We start from the raw sequence: 24,005 nt of genomic DNA on the forward strand, positions 1-24,005 counted from the left end.
TTTCAAAAAAATATTATGGAAAAATGACAACTCCTACAAAAATGTGTTGTATGGATGACTTTTAGGAAATTTTTCCAAGTTATCGAAAAAAGAAATACTGGAAAAAAATTAATTTGAGGCCTACACTGAAAAAAATCGATTTTAAAAATTTAAAGTCGATTAAAAAAAAATGGTCATGTCTGATTTGGATGAAACTTTGCCTCAAGATAGGTAATTATGTTTACTACCAACCGTCCATACATCGCGAGATGGACACTTTGAAGGAAAAAAAGCTTTTCTTACAAAAACTTTTTCATGTCTGAACTGATTTTTTTTTTTATTTGCCATTTTCACACAAAACTAAACCAGTGAAGCTCAAAATCATCTCAGATCCAATGAAGCTCAATTTGCGATTCAATTTAGTCTAATCAGCACTTAAGTTCATTTTGATTATTGGAGAATTTTATATGAAAAGGGCTCATGATGCATTTCTCGCCAAATCGTATTTGGAATTGGCAGCACCCTCTCAGAGTTCAATAAAACTATTTGGACCTTGTAGACCTTGTCAAAAAAAAATATCATTCCCTTATTCTGTTGTCTACTACTGATGCAAAATTTGATAATATGTGAGAGAAAAAAGACAAGATTTTTCATAAATCATTTATTTATATATTTTCAATGTTTTAAACCTACATGCTATTTTTTCCTTTTTCCAATCAAGTTAAATATTTTTGGTTCATCTTCTGAATTAGAATACCTTTTTGCCGCTACTTTGTCACCAGCTATACACACTAAGATTTTTTTACAGGAGTCAGTATTTTTTTACTGGGTTTTTGAATTGCTGAAAAAGTCGGTAAAAATTCAAATGACCGTTATCCGTAAGGAATCAATGAAATCGACCAATTTTATTTTCTATCATTAAATGGGGTTAACAGAACTATGTATGTACAAGTTCAGAACAAATTTTATCATTAATAAATTTTCCACAGATTTTTAAACTTTTACCGAACAGTTCCGCAATTCAAAAACTCGGTAAAACCGTACTGACTCGATTAGTGTGTAGGCACAAAACTGTGGAATTTCTGTGTGTCAGATATTGTCTTTGTGCTGTTATATAGTTCTCCGAGTTCTTCTGACATTTCGATGTACTGTTCAGTTAATATGTAATCGAAACGTAGTTTTGTTATATTTTTATCTGTTTGTTCAACTGCCAAGTTGTATAATTCTCGTGGAGTTGTTATGGTGTTTCCATAATCTCGAGCAAGACTAGCTCTCTTTGCCATTCGCTTGAGAGTGCCACCAATGGCATCACAGGGACCTTTTCCATGAGACGTTGCAAAAAAATGCCATTCTGCTTCTAATCCATGCTTTGACTGAAATCTACAGATTAGAAAAGTTTTTTTGTATTGTGATGCTGACCCATCATCTGACATAAAAGTAATTTTAGAAAAATCTATCGATTGTCTAATAACATCTATCATTTTTGAGCTGAACAACTGAACTGCAACTGTATCGTGAGTCATTACTTCTGATATGATAATGAAGCTAACATTTTCAAGTTTATTGTCTTTCTTATAATAAACTTCAAATGGATGTATTGTTGCTGGAGAATTATTCCAGTGATATCCTTGAGCAGCGTTTTGGATAATTAATGAATAATTTTCAGAAAAATCACAAATTGCTAGAATTTCGCCTTCTTTTAACGATTCTTTTTTATTTCTTAGAAAAGATGACTGTTGTTTGTAAATAAAGTCATGAGTTATAAGTTTGTTAATTTTATCAATGAGATACGGAACAAATTCATCAACAGGCTTGATAATCGTTTCCAAATTACAACGATCAGTAGTCAGCCACTGTTGAGGCTGGGGACATCATTAACAGGCGTTTTTGAACGTGTTCTTTTCGTCCATTTCTAAACTCGGAAACAAAATCATAGGTATAGGTCATAGGTCTACTAATATCATTGTCATCAAAAAATTCCCTAACTAGTTTTTTTGTATCATCGTTGATCCCATGCCCACTTCTTTTGTTGGGTGTGCTTAGAATACCCTGCTCATTAACAAGGCTCTTAACCTGCCTCACCATGTACGTTGGTGCGTTGAATTCTGCTACAACTTTATTCACGGACCAAGACTTTGGCAATACTGATAATACTGTTATCTGATCTTTTCTGTCAGCTGTAGGGGAATTGAACTTCTCCTTTAGCTGCACAATCATTTCTTCGTATGCCTCTACTTTGCTAATGTCTGCTGTATCTAGGCCAAATATATTTTTTCGCACTGCTTGTGTAATTTCTAGAGATTTTATTGAACGATAATCCATGCTCCTCATGTTCCTCGATGAAATTGGAGATAAATTCAACGTTTCCACAAAGCCATTAAACTTCTCAACATTGTATGGACGTTGCAGATCATCTGCTGATGGAACTGACTCCAATGATGGAACCGATGGTACCGCATCTGAAGGAAAGAAGAAGAAAAAATAATTAATAAGTGCAATTAGGAGGTTGCAGTTAAAAGTTGATAGAATCATCAGGATGACTGTTCTTACCTAGCTCATCTACGGATTGATGGCCACTCATTGATGGACCTGGATCATCACTATGCTGCTGCCCACTAGTTGACGGTTGGATATTTACTTCATTTCCAACCGATCGGCGTTTTTTCATAACTGGACTTCTATTATGATATATCACGCTACGGCGACTCACAAATGCTCATCGTTTCATCAATTTCGTGGTTATATCCCATAGAATGATCTACCATCGTTGACGATATGGCCCGTAACTTATTTCGGTTGCATCTCGGATTATTTATATTTGCACAACATTTCAATCCTTTGAGCCTTAATTTACTACTTTGGTCCATGATAATAATTTTACTACAACTTGTTTTCACAACTTTCGTTGTCAGATTGACTGCTGCTCGTATGAAATCAACCTTAGTTTTATAGTGCTCATAGGTAGAATCTCGGGTAGAATGAAGTGGTAGGTATATAATGTTAATGGTTTAGGTATAAATAACAGAAGGGCATATAGAATTATGATGCGAATCGTTGTTGATTCGAAAGAAGATCTCAATTTAAATTTTATTCATACCAAATTCTTTATGGATAATTTGAGCTTAGAATTCTAAGTTGCTATAGGAGTATCGGATTTTGCCTCAGTAGTAGACAATATAATCAATTATATTATTTTCTAATGATATAACCTCTTTCCATATGGAATTCTCGATTAATCCAAGTGATTAGTTGCTGATTAGACAAAATTGGTTCACAAATGGAGCTTCATTGGGTTCTGAGATGATTTTTTTGAAAAAAAAAAATCGGCAGAAAAAGTTTGGCCCTTCTCAAATGTTAGTCTAGATAAATTTTGGAAAAACTGAGTATGCAAAAGTGCTTACACAGAAAAACAAAACTACCCACCGCTTGGGTTTTTTAAACTCAAATTTGAGTTATTTGACCTCTGTCCGTTTCATTTCCTCTCGCTATTGTTGTCAAAAATAGAACGAAAGATTCGACTCAACCGTCTAGTTCCGTACAAGAAGCCAAAATTGAGTAATATGCGATATACCCAAATTTGAGTTAATTGAACTTAATTTTGGGTAGAAAAAATTGAAAATTACTTAGCGATGGGTAATTTTTTTTGCCGTGCTTAAATGCAAACTACTTTGAGCCGGTTTACCCAAATTTGGCTTATTGTACGGAACATGGGAGATGAGTGAAAAGAACTTAATTTTGGGTTGTTTTGAATTTCTGTGTATTGAGTCAAAGTCTACACATCCAGAAAATTTTATTGACATCTGAGAGGGTGCTGCCAGCTTCGATTCGATTTGGCGCGAAATGCGTCAATAGTAATAGTTCGAAATTGATCTGGAATCCCATGAATCACTTGTTTCATGGACAGATCAATTGAGGAACTGCGATTGGTGAATTGAGCCTGGAGTATAACAAGGAAGACACATATCTGAGGATATGTATAGATGGTAGATTCTCATAAATCGAGATTGTGTGTTCAGCTCAAAAATTTCTTCAAAATTTGCAATTATAAGTGTGTTTGTCACTCCGCATTTGATTAGTATTCTGAGAGAGAGCTCCCAGAAACGGTTCTGGAAGGGTGTTACTCCTGCCAGAACCTCGAGACTCATGTTATGCGTTGAGTGCATACAGCCAAGAGCAATACCCAGACAACCATATTTAATTCCAATTTTATTAGGTGACATTTTCTTGCCGAGAGAAAGCAGAAAGAGCCGTACTCTAGAACAGAGAGAATAGTTGTTTTATAAAGCGTTATGAGGTCTCCCGGATGAGCACCCCACTATGTGCCGCAAATTGAATGGAGAAAGTTGATCCTCTGTTGACATTGTTGCTTCAAATACGTAATATGGGTATTCCAAGTGCACTTTGAATCAAACCAGGCTCCAAGGTACTTGAAAGACAATGATTGAGTAATGTTTCTGCCCAAAAGATTAAGCTGCATTTGGGCTGGGTACCGCTTTCAAGTAAACACTACCAGTTCAGTTTTCTGCGGCAAGAATTCGATCCCTAGATTCCTAGCCCAAAAAGACAAGTTATCTAAGAAACCTTACAATGGTCCTTGCAAGTCCACGGCATGTGGACCACTCACGGAAACCACACCGTCATCTGCAAGTTATCTTAGCGTGCAGTTGTCTGCCAAACAGTTGCCGATATCTTTGACATAAATGTTATAAAGAAGATGGCTGAGACATGAGCTTTGGGGCAGGCACATGTAACTAATTCTGGAAGTAGTAAGTTGTCCAAGGGAAAAGTTCATTTGCTTTTCGGACAACAAATTGTACAAGAAATTATTTAAAATTCCAGAAAGTCCACATCTGGGCAGATTGTCTGACAGAATTTCAATGGAAATTGAATCAAAAGCCCCCAATAATACTGAAGCCAATTGCTCCTTGTGTGCAAAGGCCAGTTGAATATCTGTGGAAAGCAGCGCTAGACAATCGTTTGTTCTTTTGCTCTTGCGGAACCCAAACTGTTTATTTTAAAGCAAGTTATTTGTTTCGACCCACTGATCGAGTCTCCGAAGAATCATTTTCTCCAACAATTTCCTAATGCACGAAAGCATAGCAATCGGAAGGTATGAGCTATGGTCAGACGCTGGTTTGCCAGGTTTTCGAATGGCTTTTACTTTGATATGTCTCCATTCAGGCGGTACAATGTTGTTTTCTCGTAAAGAATTGAATAAGTCTAGCAAGCGTCTTTTAGCGATATCTGGGAGATTTTTCAGAAGATTGAATTTAATCATATCGCTTCCCGGTGAGGAGTTGTTCGATGAAAGAAGAGCCATAGAGAATTTTAGAATTGTGAATGGTCTATCCAGAGAGCTGCCGCTCGGAGACGCTTCTCGAAGAATGTGTTGTGCTGGAACTGAGTCCGGACAGACCTTTTTAGCGAAATCGAATATCCATCGGTTGGAGTATTCTCATTTGAAGATGAGCGGTTACGCATGTTGCGAGCCACCCTCCACAAGGTGGAGGTTTCTCGTGAGAGTCCCTCGATGATATTGCGCCAATAACCGAGTTTCTTTTCTTTGACTAATTGTTTCAGCTTTGTCTCAAGCTTTGAATATTCCGCGAAATATGTGGAGGTTTTGTGTCTACGAAAAACTTTGAAAGCATCCGATTTTTCTACATACAATTTTGTGCATTCTTCGTCCCATCCATGTGTGGTTGATCTCCTTTTGAGCAAAGTTGTTAACGAAAGAGAGGATCGATCAATGTAGATTGGTCTATTTGAAAAGTAACGCGGAACTGTTCTCTCTATAAATGTGGCTAAAAAAAATGTTTGTTTAAATTTTGGCTCTCCCGCCCCTTTGAAATGTTTGTCTAGAAATCATCTTTCTTACAATCTTACGATGTGCTGCAATGGTAACTCACATTTAACTACTATTAGAAGCACCTTAGAAGTGCCAAATTAGGAAGTTATAAGGACAAAAAGGAAAACATCTAATGAAACCACATTTCCACGCCACTTACCTTCCTCAGTAGTTTCACGGTGCGAAAGTTCAAACAGTACTGCGCCATCAACCGTCCATAGAGAGTGGAACTAATCGTCATTCCACCGGCTGCAGCACCTTGATCTTTCGCGTTCATCACAATTAGGGAGTACTTCCCCAGGGCATTCAGTTCGGCGAGACAGAGTTCTGAAAATGGAAAAATAGATTGACGAGTGACTGACAGCGTACCAAACACACGAACCTTCCAGTTTCTGCTCGATCTGCGACTTGTCCAGGTTTGGCGGTAGTCCGTAGCACGCGGGAGCAACCAGTGCCCGGACGTAGAGAAAGGTCGACCGGATCCAGTCCATAGCACTGCCCAGGTCCGTTATGGTTTGCAGTACAATCTCCGAGTTTAGGTGCTCGGCCAAATGCTCGTGCAGGTAGGACTCGATCGGAACCGATCCGGTGGCAAGTCGTTGGTACATTTGCTAGGGATGGGAAAGTACAAAAAACGGAGTATGAGTTTCTAGCTTTGGAATGACATTCATTACTGAGGGGAACAAAGAACAGCCGGTTCGTCCTTCACGAAGTTGTTTCGTGACGAGACTAACCTGACTACTGATTGCCACTCATGTTACAGCAGGCACGACACGACGACAACTCCTACGAATCTCTATGATCTCCCGTGAAGATGATGCTTGTCTCAGGTGTATGCAAATTTAGGTGCACAGATCTTTGACCCAGTTCCGTGCCCAGAATGTACACCGATCGAAGGGACCTTGCCCGAAAACTCTACCTTGGTGGTGCATTCCAAAACCAAACCCTCGGCTTGATCACTTGATTGCCAGCTGATTGTGAGCAACATGCATTTCATGGGGTTCAGCAAAAATGTTTCGCGAAATGAACCAACTTGGGCGCAAAGGGTGCACGGAAGGCAACCACATTTGTATGCATCTTCTTGTTCCTCTCCACACGATCGTAGTTGCGCCGAACCACAGCAGCAGCAGTATGTGACATCTCTGGCGAAAAAAAAGAGGCTCGGCTCACGCCGCCGCCGCCGGATCTGCTGTGCACGGCAGCAGAAGGCTGACTCTGACTGTGGCTGGATGCACCCCCAAAACAGAAGAGGAATCTTCTAAAGTTCAATTCAATCAGAATCCTCGCGCTCCCCATTAGGGGAGTTGTATAAATACAGAACTTGGCTAGCCAGGTTGTCTCACTTGTTAGTTAGTGTCTGATCGGGACGGCTGTGGCAACTTCCAAAGTGATTAGAACGAACGTGATGCAGTGTTGGAGTTGGTGATAACGGATAAGAAGGAAATTTTTGAAAGTTCTTTCGCTAGTTGCTTGTGCGTGTGGATATAGGACAAAATGTTACGACAACTGTTTATTGTGATCTCATTCGCGTACTTTGTGTACTCGGCGCCACAAGGAGGCGATAAGTATGAAGCGGTAAATGGATTATCAGATCTTTTGTGCGATTTATATGGACTGCATTTATTAAGTGACAGAAGCTCATATCGGAATCAAATATGCTAAAATGTCTCTTTCTGGATTACAGTACCAATACCAGTACGAGGTGAAGGATCCGGAAAAGCAATTGTTCTTCGATAAAAACGAAGCCGGCGATGCTTCGGGCAAGGTAGGTCATTGTTTAATTGTAAGTGTAATTGTAGTTGTTCAGTGTATAGGCTGTGCCAACCGCTAAGTTGGGGTAAGACCCTAGTCAATACACCTACTGTCCTTCCCGTTGCACTTGTCGGCTCGTGCGATACTCTAGACACACATGGGTGGTCGTATCCGGGTCCTTCCCTGGGTAGGCTCGTGTCCGTCCAGATTCTGGTACATTAACTTATCTCTATGCATGGTAATTATACGTTACAACTCATCTTTTGATTATAATGTCGATAATGCTGAAACTATATGAAGGTTATTGATCAATAATAGGTGTGTCCAGGCTTTAGAATCGTCCAGTGGGCATTGCGCTCTACACTCCAAGTTCCCTTTCTTTCAAATTGACCTTAAATTTGATATTTTACTCCTCTGAGTGTTGATTAATCACAATGAAACATTGTGACAGAGCACGGACTTGAGGTTACTAGAGTATTAAATAATCTAGGTCCTATGTTGGATTATATCTGAAAAATCCAAATCAGGCCAACGCCTACCTAGGTAGGTCATTGTTTAAAACATTTAAAACTTGTTGAAATTTTTTGTTAGCTCAATTTGTTTTAAATTTAAATTACATTAGATTTGATTAAAAGGTGCTCCAACTACTACAGTAACTTACCAACTTTAATGTTTATAATACATATCTATGTGTTTTTACATTGTTCCTTGTTTGGCAATTCAATATTTTAAACAGATTTTCTATACCTCCATGTCAGTATAACAATTGTCATCTTAAAATTAAAAATTAAACTAAATCTAATCTACATATAAAGGGAGCTAATCGGTGCAATTGATGATTTTGTTGGACATTTGTTCTTACTAATCCAAGATATTTCACTTGACTTGACCAACAAATTGGAACTCCGTTCATAGTGACTATGTGACTACTACTAGGTTTCAAAAAGGAAGCTCTAGGCTTATGTGGGAATATTATAAGTTGAGTTTTGGAAGCGTTGGGAGAAATCTTCCTATTCAGTCTCGGTGGTGGAAAGTGCTACGGTGGACTGCCTCTTCGAGCTCCAAGAAATAGCACCTCCACTTTGCAGGAACAAGTAGCCGGTAATGGAACGCCGAGTTTCGACGTCGTTCGCCCAATCCGCATCGCTGTATCCTTGAAAGTTCTGCTCGCAGTTGGCCCGATACACCAGCTTGTAGTCCTTTGTACCTTTCAGGTACCTCCTCTCCATGAAGTTCACACTGCAAGAATCCAGTCACCGCATCCATTTGGCACACCAGCAGATCGTATTTGTCCGCCATTGCCAAGAGGTAGCGCACGGTTGCATACCATACCACCGGAGAATACGTTACGTCGTAGTCCTCGCCTTTGACTTGGAAATACCCTTTAATCACCAGTCGGACATCATGTCGTTCGATGGAGCCATTCGGACCCGTCTTCAGCGCATACACCCACTTATTTTTGAGTGCTCTCCGTCCCGCCGGTAGACCGAAAAGGTCCCATGTGTCGTTATCGCACAACGACCGATGCTCGGCCTCCATTGCGCCGATCCAGTCATCGCGGTTCGGTCGTTCCAATGCCTGCTGAAGCGTCTCCGATTCACTAGCAATCTGTGGAGTAGAGGATGACGGAAATATACCATTGCTAATTGAATTATTGCTCCACATGCCTCTGACTGGGCGCTCCCAGTCACTATGCCCAGAATCGTGTTGCGGTCCAACATGTTCTTCCTTTTCGTGTGACGGGAGCGCAGTGATGAACGTCGCTGGCCTCACTTGGCCATGATGGTCCTGTGGAAGGGCAAGATTCCGAGGAAGGCCTGGTACTTTGCGCTCCCTCGCGCTGCGCCTCATGATAGGTTGAAAAACGTTCCGAGTTAATTGCGGAGGGAGTGCACTACACTGCTGCAATGCAACTGCATCGGAATCGTTTTCTTCATCATTGTGGGAGGCCAACACTCGAGATGGCGTCTTTCAGCGTCTGTCTCTTCATCTGCCTCGCTTCGCTCAGGATGATCACATCACGATTCTCGAATGCTTGTTGGGTCGTACACTCGGTATCCTTTGGAACAGCCAGCATACCCAACCAGGATACACGGCCTCGACTTCGGATCCCATTTCTTCCGATTAACTTTTGGGACATACGCCATCGCCCTCGATCCGAAAACTCGTAGATTTGAAACGTCTGGCATCGTTCCAGTGAATTCTTCAATTGGTGTGATTTTCTTACCTTTGGTTGGCGATCTGTTATTTCAAGACCAACAATTGAAATGGCCTTAACTCCATTTTGTAAACAAACCTTGTAAGGCCATTTTCTCGCGAACCGAAGTCCGCAAAGGCAAACCAACATAATGAACAGGTAGGGTAAATCCTCCTCTACCCGATTGTGGTTTAGGTTTGCGAATGAAGGTTTCGGTTCGCGAGAAAATGGCCTTACAAGGTTTGTTTACAAAATGGAGTTAAGGCCATTTCAATTGTTGGTCTTGATTTAAGAACATCGCCGTTGAGGTTGCTTCAGCCCAAAACTGCTTGTTCAATCCAGCATCGAAGAGCAAACATCTGGCGCGTTGTTCGATCGTCCGGTTCATCCTTTCCGCAAGTCTGTTTTGTTGCGGATTGTAGGCAACCGAGGTCTCGTGACGGATGCCGCATACCTTCAAGAACTGCTCGAATTTATTTCCTATATACTCGGTTCCATTGTCGGTGCGCAAACGCTTGATAGATTTGATTTCCACGATTCCATGAGATTCCACGAACGCATCAAATGCCTCAGCTTTGGATTTCAGGAAGTAAGTGTGTGTCATCCGGCTGGCATCGTCTATGAAGGTCATGAAATATTTGCTTCCTCCTAGCGATGTCTTTCCATTGGTCCGCATAGGTCCGAATGGACCAGCTCCAGCAATTCAGTGGATCGCCTACTCACCGACTTGAACGGTTGCTTGTGGTGCTTACCTTCAGCACACTCGATGCAGACTGTCCAAATTCAGGTCGCCGAACCGTCTATGCCACAGCTCCAGATTCTCCCCGGGTTGCCTTGGCTGGCTTGAACTGCTTCAGCTTGTATAGCCCATCCACCTCCGTATCGGTCGCGATGATCTCACCGGTGGACTCGCTGGCTACATCGCAAAAGTTCCTCAAGAAATTGATCCGGTACCCTTTCTTGTAAATACGGCTCACCAGAGAGCAGGTCTGGAACGAACAGAATATCAGCGATATCTTGAGTACTGCACATACTTTTCACATCGGCATCCAGTTTGACGCTACTGACGGCCGGAACAGGAACGTCGGTTGAATTGGCCATAAAAATGCTCTCCGAGACTTTTTTCTTGTTGATAAGCTTGCTCGGATTTACACATGTGCCGTCCTGCTCCTTAATCCAAAATCCAGTATTCTATCTCCAGTTTGGATTTCATGCACGCCATCAAAGCCGTTTGCTTTCCATGGAATCCTTTCTCGGGCTTCGATTTCAGCTTCACCTGGAACTCGGCCTGATGTACGTTTCCGCCATGTTTTCAAAGTTCCGTGCCATGATGTCGATGTCATCGGTGAAGCCAAGAAGCTGGATGAACTTTCTGAAGATCGTGCCACTCGTGTCTATCCCAGCTCTTCCGATCACACCTTCTAACGCGATTTTAAATAGCAGACACGAAAGTCCATCACCTTGCCGTAACCCATTTCGAGTTTCAAAGGGACTCGAGAGTGTCCCCGATACTCGAACAACGCACATCACTCGATCGATCGTCACGTTGACCAATCGCGTCAGTTTATCCGGAAATCCGTACTCGTGTATAATCTGCCATAGCTGATCTCGATCGATTGTGTCGTATACGGATTTGAAATCGATGAACAAATGATGTGTGGGATACAATGTTGTATCCGCGGCATTTCTGCAGAAACTGCCGAATCGCGAAAATCTACCCATGAATCCCGCCTGGTATTGCCCCACGAACTCTCTTGCAAATGGTGACAGGCGGTGGCATAGAATTTGGGAGAGTACCTTGTGGCCGGCGCTCAGCGACCGATCGTGCGGTAGTTGCAGCAATCCAACTTGTCGCCCTTTTTGTAGACTCCTCCGGTAATATCTCCTCCTTTCAAATCTTGGCAATTACCCAGTGCACCGCTCTAGCCAGTGCTTCACCACCGTATTTTAATAGCTCACTTGGTAGTTGATCTACACCAGCTGCTTTGTTGTCCTTCAGCCGACCGATCTCCTCCGCAACTTCTTGAAGATCAGGGGCCGGTAGCCTGTCGTCACCTTCGTTTCTGCTGCATCACCATTGAGGTGCTCGTCATAGTACTGCTTCCACCCTTCAATCACCTCACACTCGTTCGTGAGAAGGTTACTGTGCAAGTCCTTGCACATATCGGCTTGCGGCACGTAGCCTTTGCGTGAACTATTAAGCTTCTCGTAGAACTTCCGTGTGTCGTTTACGCGGTACAGATTTTACATCGCGTCGCGATCTCGGTCTTCCAGCTGACGCTTCTTCGTTTGGAAAACCGAGTTTTGTCTGTTCCGCGCTTGTCTGTATCGCTCCACATTCAATCTCGTGCGGTGTTGCAGCATTCTCGCCCGTGCTGCATTCTTCTCCTCTACTTACTGTCGGGAGGAAATGGCCAAATAGTCAGTCAACCGAACAAACCAGAGGAATATCCGCGTCGATGGATCAGACAAGACTTTTATGCAACGTTTCTTCAACCTTTTATTAAAAGAACAAGAAGTTAATGCTAAAGGTGAAAATGTTCCGCTATTTCAGTTCAGTGCGTCAGCATTTTCACCAACACTCCTCCTCGATTACGTACTGTACGTCCGGTTATGAGGTCGATCCAACAAGCCCCAAAGCGTTCGCAAACTGCTTGATCATCGTAGGTCCCAGCAGCTTGGTAAAAATATCGGCGATCATCTGATCCGTTGAACAGTATTGCAGTACTATCACTCCTCTGATGCATAGATCCTTAGTATGGTGGTACCAACAATCAATACAAAACTAACGATTTTAAATTGGCTCACTACTTGACTAGCCTATTGGTCGCAAGCAAAGCGATTAACGTACCCCATTCTAGATAAATTCCAGTACTACACTATGTTTGTTTTGATTCGCAATGAAAGTTTTACAGATAAAATGAGGGGTTCGTACACGCTTATTCTGGTCAACTCAAAATTGAGTCGAATGTACTCATCTCAGCGGCAAGTAGGGCTACTCAAAATTGAGTAACCTTATGCTGACTCACTTTTGAGTAAACGACGTTCTCACGTAGACTGAGTCAAATCCACTCAGCGATATTTTCACTTGCGGGGAGTGTTTTTGTTTTGATTTTTATTCAAGGAAATGGAAATTTCTGCTCTGGATTCATTCTATTGGAGCAGAAAATGCTTCAACACCGTTTCCCTAAGCAATTCCTTCTTACCTGAAGGCATTTCAGCCGGTTTTGAGTAACTTTTCCTAGAAAGTTTCCTCCAACATGGTTGACATTTTTTCTAAGTCCAGGATTTTGCTGACTGAGTGGCTTTTACTCAGTTTGACGTTTCTCGTTTACTCAGGTTTTGACAACTCGATACATCGGACGAAAGTGAGGACGATCGACTCACCCGGTGAGTAAGCTGAAGTTAGCGTGTAGATTTTCCTATGTTTTGAGAGGTGCATCGATTAGCTTGGGACCGAAGGGAGTACCATAGCTGAGCCAAAAAGTTGAGCTCGTTTCTTCGGGACCTTCTGGTCTTAGAGTTACCTCTATGGTGGTACTTGATATCGAACTGCTTACTTCGTTTGTTTTGACGATCGAGTGCTACAAAATCGATGCAACTACAGGTATCTTTATTGAGCGTAGTCGGTCGATGCAAGCTAGCAAATGGCGCAACCAGACAGCCTCCTGTGCGGCTTCAGATAGAGCCACATACTCTGTTTCCATGGTCGAAGTTGTCCTAGCTTCAGCCTGTAGTCCTTTGTACCGAGCAAGTACCGGACAACTCGTTTTAGTGCAATCCAGTAGTGTTGCGTCGGAGCACTTGTCTTCCGACTCAGGATCGATATGGCCACCGCGATATCTGGCCGTTTGTTAGTCGCTATATACAATAATGTACCGACCAAACTGTGGTATTGGTTGTTATCCGGTAATTTGTCGCCTTCGCTCCTTCTAGTCCAAACTGATCCGCAATCTCATGGATAAAAACCCTTTGACTAAAACATCCCAAGAAATTGTGTAACTTCACCGAGCGATGAAATGTCAAACTCGCGCCGCAACTTATCCTCGAGAAGTGCAATCTGCGCCGCATCTTCGCAAACGACGATCATGTCGTCCATATGTATAAGCAAAAACATCAACTTTCCGTTCGACAACCGCTTGATGAAAAGACAGGAATTCGATTCCGATTGTTGGAAACCCAGCTTCGATAGAACTGCCTTCACTGTGATGTTCCAGACTCTCGCACTCTGCTTCAAAATGTAGAGGCTTCAATTCAGCTTGCAGACATATTCATCCTTTCCCTATTTCCAATGTTCCGTTTAGGTAGGCATTTTTGACATCAATGTTCCGTATCTGTAGCTTCCGTTGACCGGCGATAGTCAGTAGCATTCGGAACGAAGACTGCATTGCCACAGGTGCGAAGGTCTCACCGAAATCCAACCCAGACTGTTGTGAATAGCCTTGGGCCACAAGTCTTGCCTTATAGCGCACGACTTGGCCCAAAGAATCCTTTTTCCGTTTAAACACCCACTTCGATCCAACGATTCGACGGCCCGAGAGACCACGTTCCGCTTGACAGAAGAGATTTGTATTCTTCGTTCATCGCTTGATTCCATTTGTTCCTGTCCGGGCAACTCATTGCTTCCTTGTAGCAACCACGAAATCGTCAAATTTTCTTGGTAGTGTACGCTCACGTCGTGGTATTGCTCCCGGTTTCGCATTCTCATCATCGCTTGAATAAGTGAAACCTTCGAAATCAGCCTCATCCGCAATGCTTTCGTAATTCTCGTCGACTTCACTGCTCTCTGCTGATCGTAGTTCAACTTCTTCTTGTTCTCCACTGTTCATGTCCAGCTCCGGTTTCATATCTGACATTACCGTAATCTTCTGCTCCCGTCGCACAGAGCCCGTCTCCAGGAATCCAGCATCCCGCTTTATGATAATCTTACACGTTGTCTTAGTTAAAAACTGATAAGCCTTTACCTTACAGTCGTAGCCGACGAAAATATCCTTCTCAGCTTTGCTATTTGGAAGCCCGTGGAATTCCCGCAGGTTCTGATACTGAGGGCATACGCATAGAATGTACACTATTGAGGCTGGAGTTCTACAACCGACGCAAGTCCTGTGGAACGGCGTTCCACCGAAATTGTGCGAGATCCTCAAACGTGACGCTATCTTCTGATCCCGCTGGTTCAACTGTTCTATCCGTTTCCTCGTCGTCCCTTTGATCCGTCTGATGAAGAGGGAGCGGTTTTGGGCCCACTCTGAGTCCCAAGCTTCCTGTACTTTGCTCACGATCCAGCGCATGACATAGTGTAACGGTACTTCGTTGGTATAGCGAGGGGCAGATGGCCCTGCCCCAGCTAGAAAGTCAGCTTCACAGTTGCCTGGTATTCCGCAGTGCCCCGGAACCCAGCAGAATACCGTGTTTGGTGGCGCGGACTTCATCGTCGCCTGTACCCAAGGATGAGTCGGGGCCTCGGATGCCAGGGCTTGTATGACGGTGTGCGAATCCGTGAGGACCATGATCGGTCGGTCGGAGAGCGTTGTAGCAGCGATGAAGCTGCAGCTGGTTGGTGTGATGTTTCCGGCTAGACCGATACCGACCCCGGCCCGAGAGCGAGATACGTCCATGTATCGGTGAGTGTGCGTGGAGTATTTTTCTCCTAACATTTCAGCTACAGTCCTTTTCAGAACCACGGAATTGTCTCCGGCTTTGAACCTGTCCTTAATCCGGCTTTCGATTTTCGGTAATGGTGTTTGCCAGCATTTGTCTCCATGCCAGTGAACCCTGGCCACTGGGAGGAGATCTTGGTTGGCAGCCGTGCGGAGGAGTATGTTCGCCTCGTCGAGGAGGAAGATCCCTTTGATTTCCGGATGTCTTCAAGATGAAAGCAGCGGCTTTGGTTGCGATAGCTGCGGTTATACGGAAGCGGAAAGGCAGGATGCCTGCGTCGATGCATGGAGCGTCACCGGGCGTGGATGGCAGCAGGCCAGAGACAATCCGGACGTAGGTGTTGTAGACTGGTGCTAACGTAGCTAAAAGCTCATCCGTTGCGATGCAGGTCATCTCCAACCCGTATAGAAGGCGACTGTCGATAATTGCACACGCCACGTGAAAACGGATGCTGCGGTTGTTCGATCTATTCTGTCGGGAAATGGTCCGGATGAGATTCACTCGGCTGCGGCATTTTTTCTTGACTGCACTGAAATGCTGTTCAAAGTTGAGGAATCGGTCAACGAGAACTCCCAGAACTCGGACGGTCTTCTTCAGCGGTATGGACTGGTCGTCGATTTTGATCGGTGTTCCGCTAATTCTGTGTCGCGAAGGGCAGACATGGCACCTTATGCTTTTAGAGTGGGGCAAGTGGCCTCTACTCCGGAAAACTTCCGTCCGATCTCTCTGACTTGCTGCATTAGTAAAGTAATGGAACGGATGGTCAATCGCCGTCTAATTCGCTTTCTCGAGGACAAGGACCATCTCGATCACCGACAGCATGCGTTCAGATCCGGTCACGGCACCGGAACGTACTTTACTGGCCTGGGCGATGTACTCCAAGAGGCGATGGATGAGGAACTCCATGTCGACATAGCGGCCCTGGATTTAGCTAAGGCGTATAACCGCGCCTGGACCCCCCAAGTCATCAAACAGTTGGCTGACTGGGGTCTGGGTGGCCACATTCTACACTTTTTAAAAAATTTCCTTTGCGGCAGAAGCTTTCAGGTGATGATCGGGAACCACCGCTCCTCAACCCGGGCGGAAGAAACTGGAGTTCCACAGGGATCCGTCATAGCGGTCACCATCTTCTTGGTCGCCATGAATGGAGTCTTTGGGATCCTACCAAAAGGAATATACATATTTGTATATGCAGACGACATCGTCCTGCTGGCTTTAGGACGCACCCTCAAGGCTCTGCGAAGGAAATTACAAGCTGCTGTATCAGCCACCACAAGATGGGCCAGTACGGTCGGCTTTGAATTATCCGCAGAAAAGAGCGTAGTTTCCCTCCTATGCCACTTCCGTCATCGCCCGATACCAACAGCAATCGTTGTGAACAATATTCCAATACCCAACAAGAAGACCATCCAGGTTCTCGGTGTACGCTTGGACCGGGAGCTGAGGTTCGACGCACATTTCAACGAAATCAAAGCCAACTGCCGCACGCGGATAAACCTCCTCCGGACACTTTCCAAACCACACCGGAGCAGTAACAGAGAGATTCTACTAAAAGTGGCCAAAGCCACTGTAAACAGTAGATTATTCTACGGGATCGAACTGTTCTGCCTTTCCAACGACTCTCTTACCACACGACTAGCCCCAACGTATAACCAGGCAATCAGAATCGTCGCAAGACTTCTGCCTTTAACACCGGCTGAATCGGCATGCGTCGAACTCGGTGTACTACCGTTTCAATATCAAGTCGCCGAAACGCTGAGCTGCAGAACGACCAGCTACCTGGAAAAGACCACCGGGAACCACGAGGTCTTTCTCCTCAGGGAGGGGAACAGAGCTCTCGGAAACTTGGTCCATCAGGAGCTCCCACCCGTGTCCAGGGTACACTGGAACGGAGCCAGAGGATGGACAGAACCAACCATACGCGTTGACCTTTCAATTGCCAAGCGCTTAAAGGCAGGTAACAACTCCCGTGCCATGCAGGCCCACGTAGCGGAGCTGCTGAGAACTAAATACGCAAATTTTCAACACCGTTACACCGACGGCTCTAAGGCCGTGGGGAAGGTCGGATTCGGAGTAGCGGATGTATCCAATAGCTACTTCTTTCGACTACCCGATCAGTGCTCCGTCTTCTCGGCGGAGGCTGCGGCCATCCACTTCGCCACCACGACACCCGCCAATAAACCCATATGTGCCCTAACAGACTCCGCCAGCGTTTTATACGCCTTGAATTCAGCAACATCCAGACACCTCTGGATACAAGGGATCCAAAAGGCCGCGCCGCCGAACACCTCATTTGTTTGGGTACCCGGCCATTGCGGTATCCGGGGCAACTGTGAAGCAGATCATCTCGCTGCCACAGGTCACTCCGGCCGGATGGCCACCACAGTTGTACCCAGTCAGGACGTAAAAAAATGGGTGAAAGCATCCCTCCGAGACGCCTGGGCCTGGGTGTGGTTCGCAAAAAGGGGACCGTTCCTGAGAAAAATAAAGGGCAACACCTCCAAATGGAATGACATTACGAGCCGATGAGAACAACAGGTCTTATCCTGGCTTCGATCCGGACACACCCGAGTGACCCACAACATGGGTAGTGCTGCCTCTTTTCGGAAGTTTTGCGACTCCTGCAACACGATTATGACAGTCGAACACCTGATTGTTAACTGTCCCTGCTTCCATAACATCCGGCTCCTCTATGGAATACCGAACAGCATACGTAACGCCCTTTCTAACGACCCGTCCACGGAAGCAGCCCTAATAGTTTTCCTAAAAGATGCTGGACTGTTCGATAAAATATAATCAATATATACAAAATGACTACACTTCGAACATGGACACCACTGGAGTAAGCCTGGATATCACATGACGATTACCTGACTGCCTTCGACAACGACCACCGCCATTCACACCATGATCCGCCAACCACGCTAAGAACCAAGACAGGAACTATAATGAACTCTGTTTAAAAATACTCTGTACTAAAGGGACTCCCTTCTGGAGCTCCACCAACCTCTAGGAGAACCCCTTCTGGTGACGATGAGGATGTCGTCGGCGTTTTTCGGAAGTTGACGGAAGACTCCGCTCATCGCCACGAGGAACAGGGTAACGGCAATAACCGATCCTTGTGGGACACCCATTTCCTCGGGGAAAAGCCGGGATTTGGTGTTGCCGACTGCGACTCGGGATTAGCAAGACAAGAAGTTCTGGATGAAGTGAACGATGGGTCCGTTAAGATCCCAGTCGATTAGTTGCTTAAGGACGAGGGGCGTCCACGTTCTGTTGAAAGCCTTCGATATGTCGAGCGATACTATCTCGGTGTGCAGACCACTGTCATAGGCGTTCTTGAGAACGCGCAATAGGTGGACGCTCCGAAACCTTGTCGGAAAGCGTGCTGCCGATGATCAAGGAAATTTCCAGCTTCGAGGTGTTGCTTCAGTCTTCGATTGACCATACGCTCTAGGACTTTGGCCATGCAACAACCTGTCCATAACTCCGTGACGGAAGTCGGTTCTGAATGTATTCCGCAGCTGCTATCGCTTCGACCCAGACATGCTTTTCCAATCCAGCGTCGAGTAGCATACAAACAGTCATCTCCTTCAAATACTGATCACGACGTTTCGCCAATCCGTTTTGCTGCGAGGAGTATCCGGCGGTCAGCTGCGATTGTATGCCTTCTTTGTGGTATAATTATTCCTATTCCTTATTTACGAATTCGCCGCCCCGATCCGAACGGATGATCGCTGGCTTTCTGCCGAATTTGTTCTCGACAAATCGAACGTAATTCATGATGCGTCCCTTAGCTTCCGCCTTGTCTTTCAGCAGGTACAATACAACATACCTGCTATAGTCGGCAATAATTGCCATACAATTTTATACTTATTGTCGCCTGGCGTTGTGTAGCGCATCGGTCCGCTCAAATCCGTATAGACCAGCTGTAATGGTAGACGTGCCATTTTTCCCTCCAGACAGCATTCGCACATGATCTTGGTTCCGCAATCGACAATCTTCACCCAGCAACTAAAGGGTGATACGGTCAAAATTTGGTCAAGGGAAAACGCGTGTAAATGGTGAAATCGTTTATTTAAAAAATCAAATTAAATTTCTTTTTCAAGTTCAATTAGTATAAAATTCAGGAAAAATATTCAGTTAGGCTTCCGCTTTTCCAAATCCGAATTGCCGGGCCTTACGCTTGACCCCTGCCATCAGATTTTGTACAGCCACCTTGTCCACCTTCTTCGCCGCAGAAAACCAGTTTGCCTTGAACTGCTGCTCGCCCTTAGCAGTTTTTTTGGTCTTCTTTAGGTTCCGCTTGACAATAGCCCAGTATTTCTCAATTGGGCGGAGCTCTGGCGTGTTGGGAGGGTTCTTGTCCTTGGGAACCACCTGCACGTTGTTGGCGGCGTACCACTCCATGGCCTTTTTACCGTAATGGCAAGATACCAAATCCGGCCAAAACAGTACGGAACAACCGTGTTTCTTCAGGAAAGGCAGCAGACGTTTATTCAAACACTCTTTCACGTAAATTTCTTGGTTGACAGTCCCGGAAGCTATGAAAATGCTGCTTTTCAAGCCACAGGTACAGATGGCTTGCCAAACCAGATATTTCTTTGCGAACTTTGACAGTTTCATGTGCTTGAAAACATCTGCTACCTTTCCCCTTCCTTTTGCCGTATAAAACTCCTGTCCCGGAAGCTGCTTGTAGTCGGCTTTGACGTAGGTTTCGTCGTCCATTACCACGCAGTCAAACTTCGTCAGCATCGTCGTGTACAGCCTCCGGGATCGCGCTTTGGCCGTCGTATTTTGTTTATCATCGCGATTTGGAGTCACTACCTTCTTGTAAGTCGATAGTCCGGCTCGTTTTTTGGCTCGATGCACGGTTGTAGACGATACACCCAGCTTATTTGCGGCATCTCGGAGAGAGGGGTTAGGGTTTCGCTTGAAACTACCGGCAACTCTCTTTGTCGTCTCAGCGGCTTCCGGTTTTCGATTTCCCCCCGATCCAGACTTCCTGGCTGTCGACAAACGTTCCCCAAATACTTTAATTACATTTGTAACGGTTGATTTGGCAACTTTTAGCGATTTTGCCAACTTTGCGTGCGAGTAGCTCGGATTTTCGCGATGCGCGAGCAAAATTTTGATACGCTGCGCTTCTTGCTTGGACGGCATTTTGACAACTGAAGAGTGAATTCCAAAATCAAAATAGGAGCAACATTCTACACACACACACCTTCAAAATGAGGGGTGTTCAGGTTTTTTAAATGCAAAATTGAAAGAAATACGTCAAGTTGATATTGACCAAATTTTGACCGTATCACCCTTTAGGTCCTCTTTCTGCATGCTTCTTCTTGCTTTGCACCCGGCTGGCCTCCGGAATATTCACTTCTTCCTGCTTCTTTTCCTTAACTGCCTGATACTTCCTGCATTGTTTCTTGAAGTGGTCAGGTTTGTTGCAAAAGAAGCAAACCCTAGGCTTACCAGTCTGTATCTTGAATACTTGTTCTTATGCCGCCGTTGATAGTCCCTTCCGCTCTGCACACTTCCAATACTCGTCGTTCACTTGCGATCGGACTAGCTGCATCGTTATGTCCCCATCCGGCCAAGCTTCTAAGAGTTTATGTCAGGTAGTGGTAGGATTCTGGCATACATTGAAAAGCACATCCATTTCTAACAAGTGCTTCTCAACATTCCCCTCTTCTCCTGCTATCGCATATCGCACAGCCGGATGAGAAGTGACAGTTGAGATGAAGCAGTCGTCTTCTCGTGATACTGCTTTAAGACATCCCAAACTTCTTTGCAGGAGCCACACTCTTTAATAAGAGGATATTGACTCTGCTCGATGCACAATCCGATCATTACTCGTGCCTTTCCATGCCTCCGTGACAGGATTCGCTGGGGTATCCACTACCACATTCCATAAGTCCTTTCGCGTCAGGAGCATTTCCATCTGGAATTTCCAGGCAGCATAATTGTTGTTTCCTGTGAGTTTGGCGATGGACAATTACGAAGTTCACTGGAGTTCTACGAAGTTCGCTGAACTTTTATAAAGTTAATTCAACTCGTATAATATTGGTTGCACTTCTAGAAAGTTTCCAGAATTTCTACGCAGGTCCTTGAAGTTCTAAGAAGTTTTCTAAAGTTCTTTGAAGTTTCCTGAAGGTCTATAAAGTTCCTTTGAATTCTACAACGGTCCCCGACCTTAAATGAAATTCCCTTAAATCAAAGAATGTTCGTTTAACTTCTGGTACAATAACGGAGAACTTATGTAAGTTATTTAGATTCTCAATTATTAACACTACTATTATCCTCATTTCCCAGGTTTCCGGTCAGTATTCGGTCTGGCTTCCGGACGGACGCCTAATGACCGTCAAGTACACCGTCGACAAGGAAAGCGGCTACGTTTCCGATGTGGACTTTAAGGAAAATGCAAACCCACTAACCGGGAAGTGATCAACCACTCCTGGGCTCAAACCACGCATCATCATCTGATCATACGGCGCGCGACTTCATACGGAACGGAACATCGCTCTCATAATCGGCGGAAGGCGGACGAGGAGATAGATGTTTCTTCATTTTTCACATTTAGGAAGCACCGAGCGGTTAATACTCATTTTACACAATTGAACACACACCCACACACTCACACATACAATTACACATCAATACACTTTTCTAACAACAACAACACGGGAGACAGTGATTAGATAGGGAGAGTGACTCACCATTGGACGGCATCTCTGTATAGCTTTTTTTTTCGTTAAGATCATATGTTAGCTAGGTTCAAATATACATATAGGAGTTTCCAGTAACTTACCACATTTTCCCTCTGGGTCATGATGACTGCCACTCCGAATGTGTCGAACTGGGGCCGCCCAGCGCGGCCAATCATCTGGAAGATGCTACTTTCCGGGTACTCCTCCATCCCGTAATCGGTGTACATCTGGAATAGATGAAGTCTGTTAAGTCGCAAATAATTCAAGAAACTTAATGGCAATTTCCATCAAAACCTGCGTTGATTTGATGACCACCAAGTGCGCCGGGAGGTTGACTCCCATGGCGAGACCACTGGTGCAGCACAAAACCGGAATGCGACCGGCTCGAAACGAGTCTTCGATCAGCTGCCGATCGGCGAAGCTCAACCCGGCATGATGGTAGGCAATTCCGACCAGCACGCGTCGCCTCAGTTCGCCATTCTGCAGTTGATCGGCAATGTTCTGCAGAGCGGCTTTCTGGTCCGGTGTCAAGCGAAGAGAATGGTGTTCCACCAGATGATTCGAAGCAGTCTCCGTCGCCTTCCTGGTACTGCAGAATATAAGCGATGGACGACCGCTCGAGTATTTGGCGATGACTTCGAACAGTTTGTAATTCAAGTTCAGATCGAACCGATAGGGCGTCGTGTTCGGGTCGCAATTGTACCCGAGCACGTGTTTGTCGATCTTGATCGGACGGCGGGATTCGGAGATGCTGTGGTTGGAAAATTCATTAAAACTTCGAAAGCAACTCAATATTGCTCTAATTTGACCTACTTATAGAAACAAGTCATACTGCCATCCCCGACCCACGCAGCCAGATCGGCTACGTTCGGAGCCGTAGCCGACAGTGCTATGATCCGCATCGGTTCCACCGACTCCCCTCCATCCGAACCGATAAACCTGTGGATACCTCTCATCCGGGAAACCACCGCTTCCAGCACCGGTCCTCGGTACTGGTCGTTTAAAATGTGGACCTCATCGATCATGACCAGCTTGATCAGCCGGACAAAATTCACATTCTGCCTCCACCGTCGGGTAATTGAGTTCCACTTTTCCGGCGTAGTCAGAATCAAATTACAATCCGGCAGGTCCCAAAAATCTCTCAACTCAGTATCGCCGGTCACCTCAGCACTTCGTATCCCCAACCGATCGAACTTCCCCTTCCAATCGTTGAACTTCTCCGTACAGAGAGCCTTTATCGGAGCGATGTAGATCATCCGGAAGTCCCCATCATATTTGTCATCTTCCATCTTCATCAACAGCCGGACCATGGCCAGTTCGAAGATGGCCGTCTTACCCGAACCCGTCGGAGCGCTGACCACCAGCGATTTGTCCGTGTACAGCATATCGTCCATGACCAGCGATTGGATCTCGTTGAACTGCGTAAATTCGTGGAACACGCCCCTGAAGACGGGAGCTGCCAGTCGGAATAAGATTTGTCTGAGCAAAATTTAAAGGAAAAGTTGGATATTTACCTAGTTCTTCCACTGAACGGAAATCGCCTCTCCGACCGGTGTATATCTCCGGTCTTGGGTGGCTCGACCAGGTACGACTCGAAAAGTTTGACCCTTGTTCCGTCGTCATTTTAATTGATTTTTTTTTATTTATAATACAATCGATCATGCGCAAGCACATGAAGCATACACGCTTATTCTGGTCAACTCAAAATTGAGTCGAATGTACTCATCTCAGCGGCAAGTATGGCTACACAGCAAAAAAAAATGTAATATCGATCAACGTAACTCAAGCTGATGTATGAAATAATGATGTAATAGCAAAAAGCAGATACAATATTACATCAATGCATGTAATTTTGTTCGCAAAA

At 44.8% G+C, this 24,005-nt stretch overlaps 2 protein-coding genes across 2 annotated transcripts in view; one reads left to right on the top strand and one right to left on the bottom strand.

The window, feature by feature from the left end:
• LOC135700025 (probable ATP-dependent DNA helicase HFM1) overlaps positions 1 to 23,764 on the bottom strand; it is a 32,153-nt gene extending 8,389 nt beyond the window's left edge. The window contains exons 1-6 of the mRNA XM_065220403.1: positions 23,656 to 23,764; positions 22,955 to 23,597; positions 22,436 to 22,892; positions 22,243 to 22,368; positions 6,210 to 6,438; positions 5,988 to 6,154 (exon numbers count right to left, since the gene is read on the bottom strand). Coding sequence (XP_065076475.1) covers positions 5,988 to 6,154; positions 6,210 to 6,438; positions 22,243 to 22,368; positions 22,436 to 22,892; positions 22,955 to 23,597; positions 23,656 to 23,764 — 1,731 coding nt within the window. The remainder of the gene's footprint in view (positions 1 to 5,987; positions 6,155 to 6,209; positions 6,439 to 22,242; positions 22,369 to 22,435; positions 22,893 to 22,954; positions 23,598 to 23,655) is intronic.
• LOC135700010 (pro-resilin-like) lies at positions 7,322 to 21,888 on the top strand. Its single transcript, XM_065220367.1, has 3 exons — positions 7,322 to 7,402; positions 7,512 to 7,592; positions 21,747 to 21,888. The coding sequence occupies exons 1-3, from the start codon at positions 7,322 to 7,324 to the stop codon at positions 21,876 to 21,878; spliced, it is 294 nt and encodes a 97-aa protein (XP_065076439.1). The 3' UTR covers positions 21,879 to 21,888.
• Positions 23,765 to 24,005: the final 241 nt, after the last annotated feature.

Source organism: Ochlerotatus camptorhynchus, unplaced genomic scaffold, assembly GCF_037179485.1.
Source record: "Ochlerotatus camptorhynchus isolate MF236.1 unplaced genomic scaffold, CSIRO-AGI_Acam_v1.1 ptg000125l, whole genome shotgun sequence".
In the NCBI taxonomy this organism is placed as follows: domain Eukaryota; kingdom Metazoa; phylum Arthropoda; class Insecta; order Diptera; family Culicidae; genus Ochlerotatus; species Ochlerotatus camptorhynchus.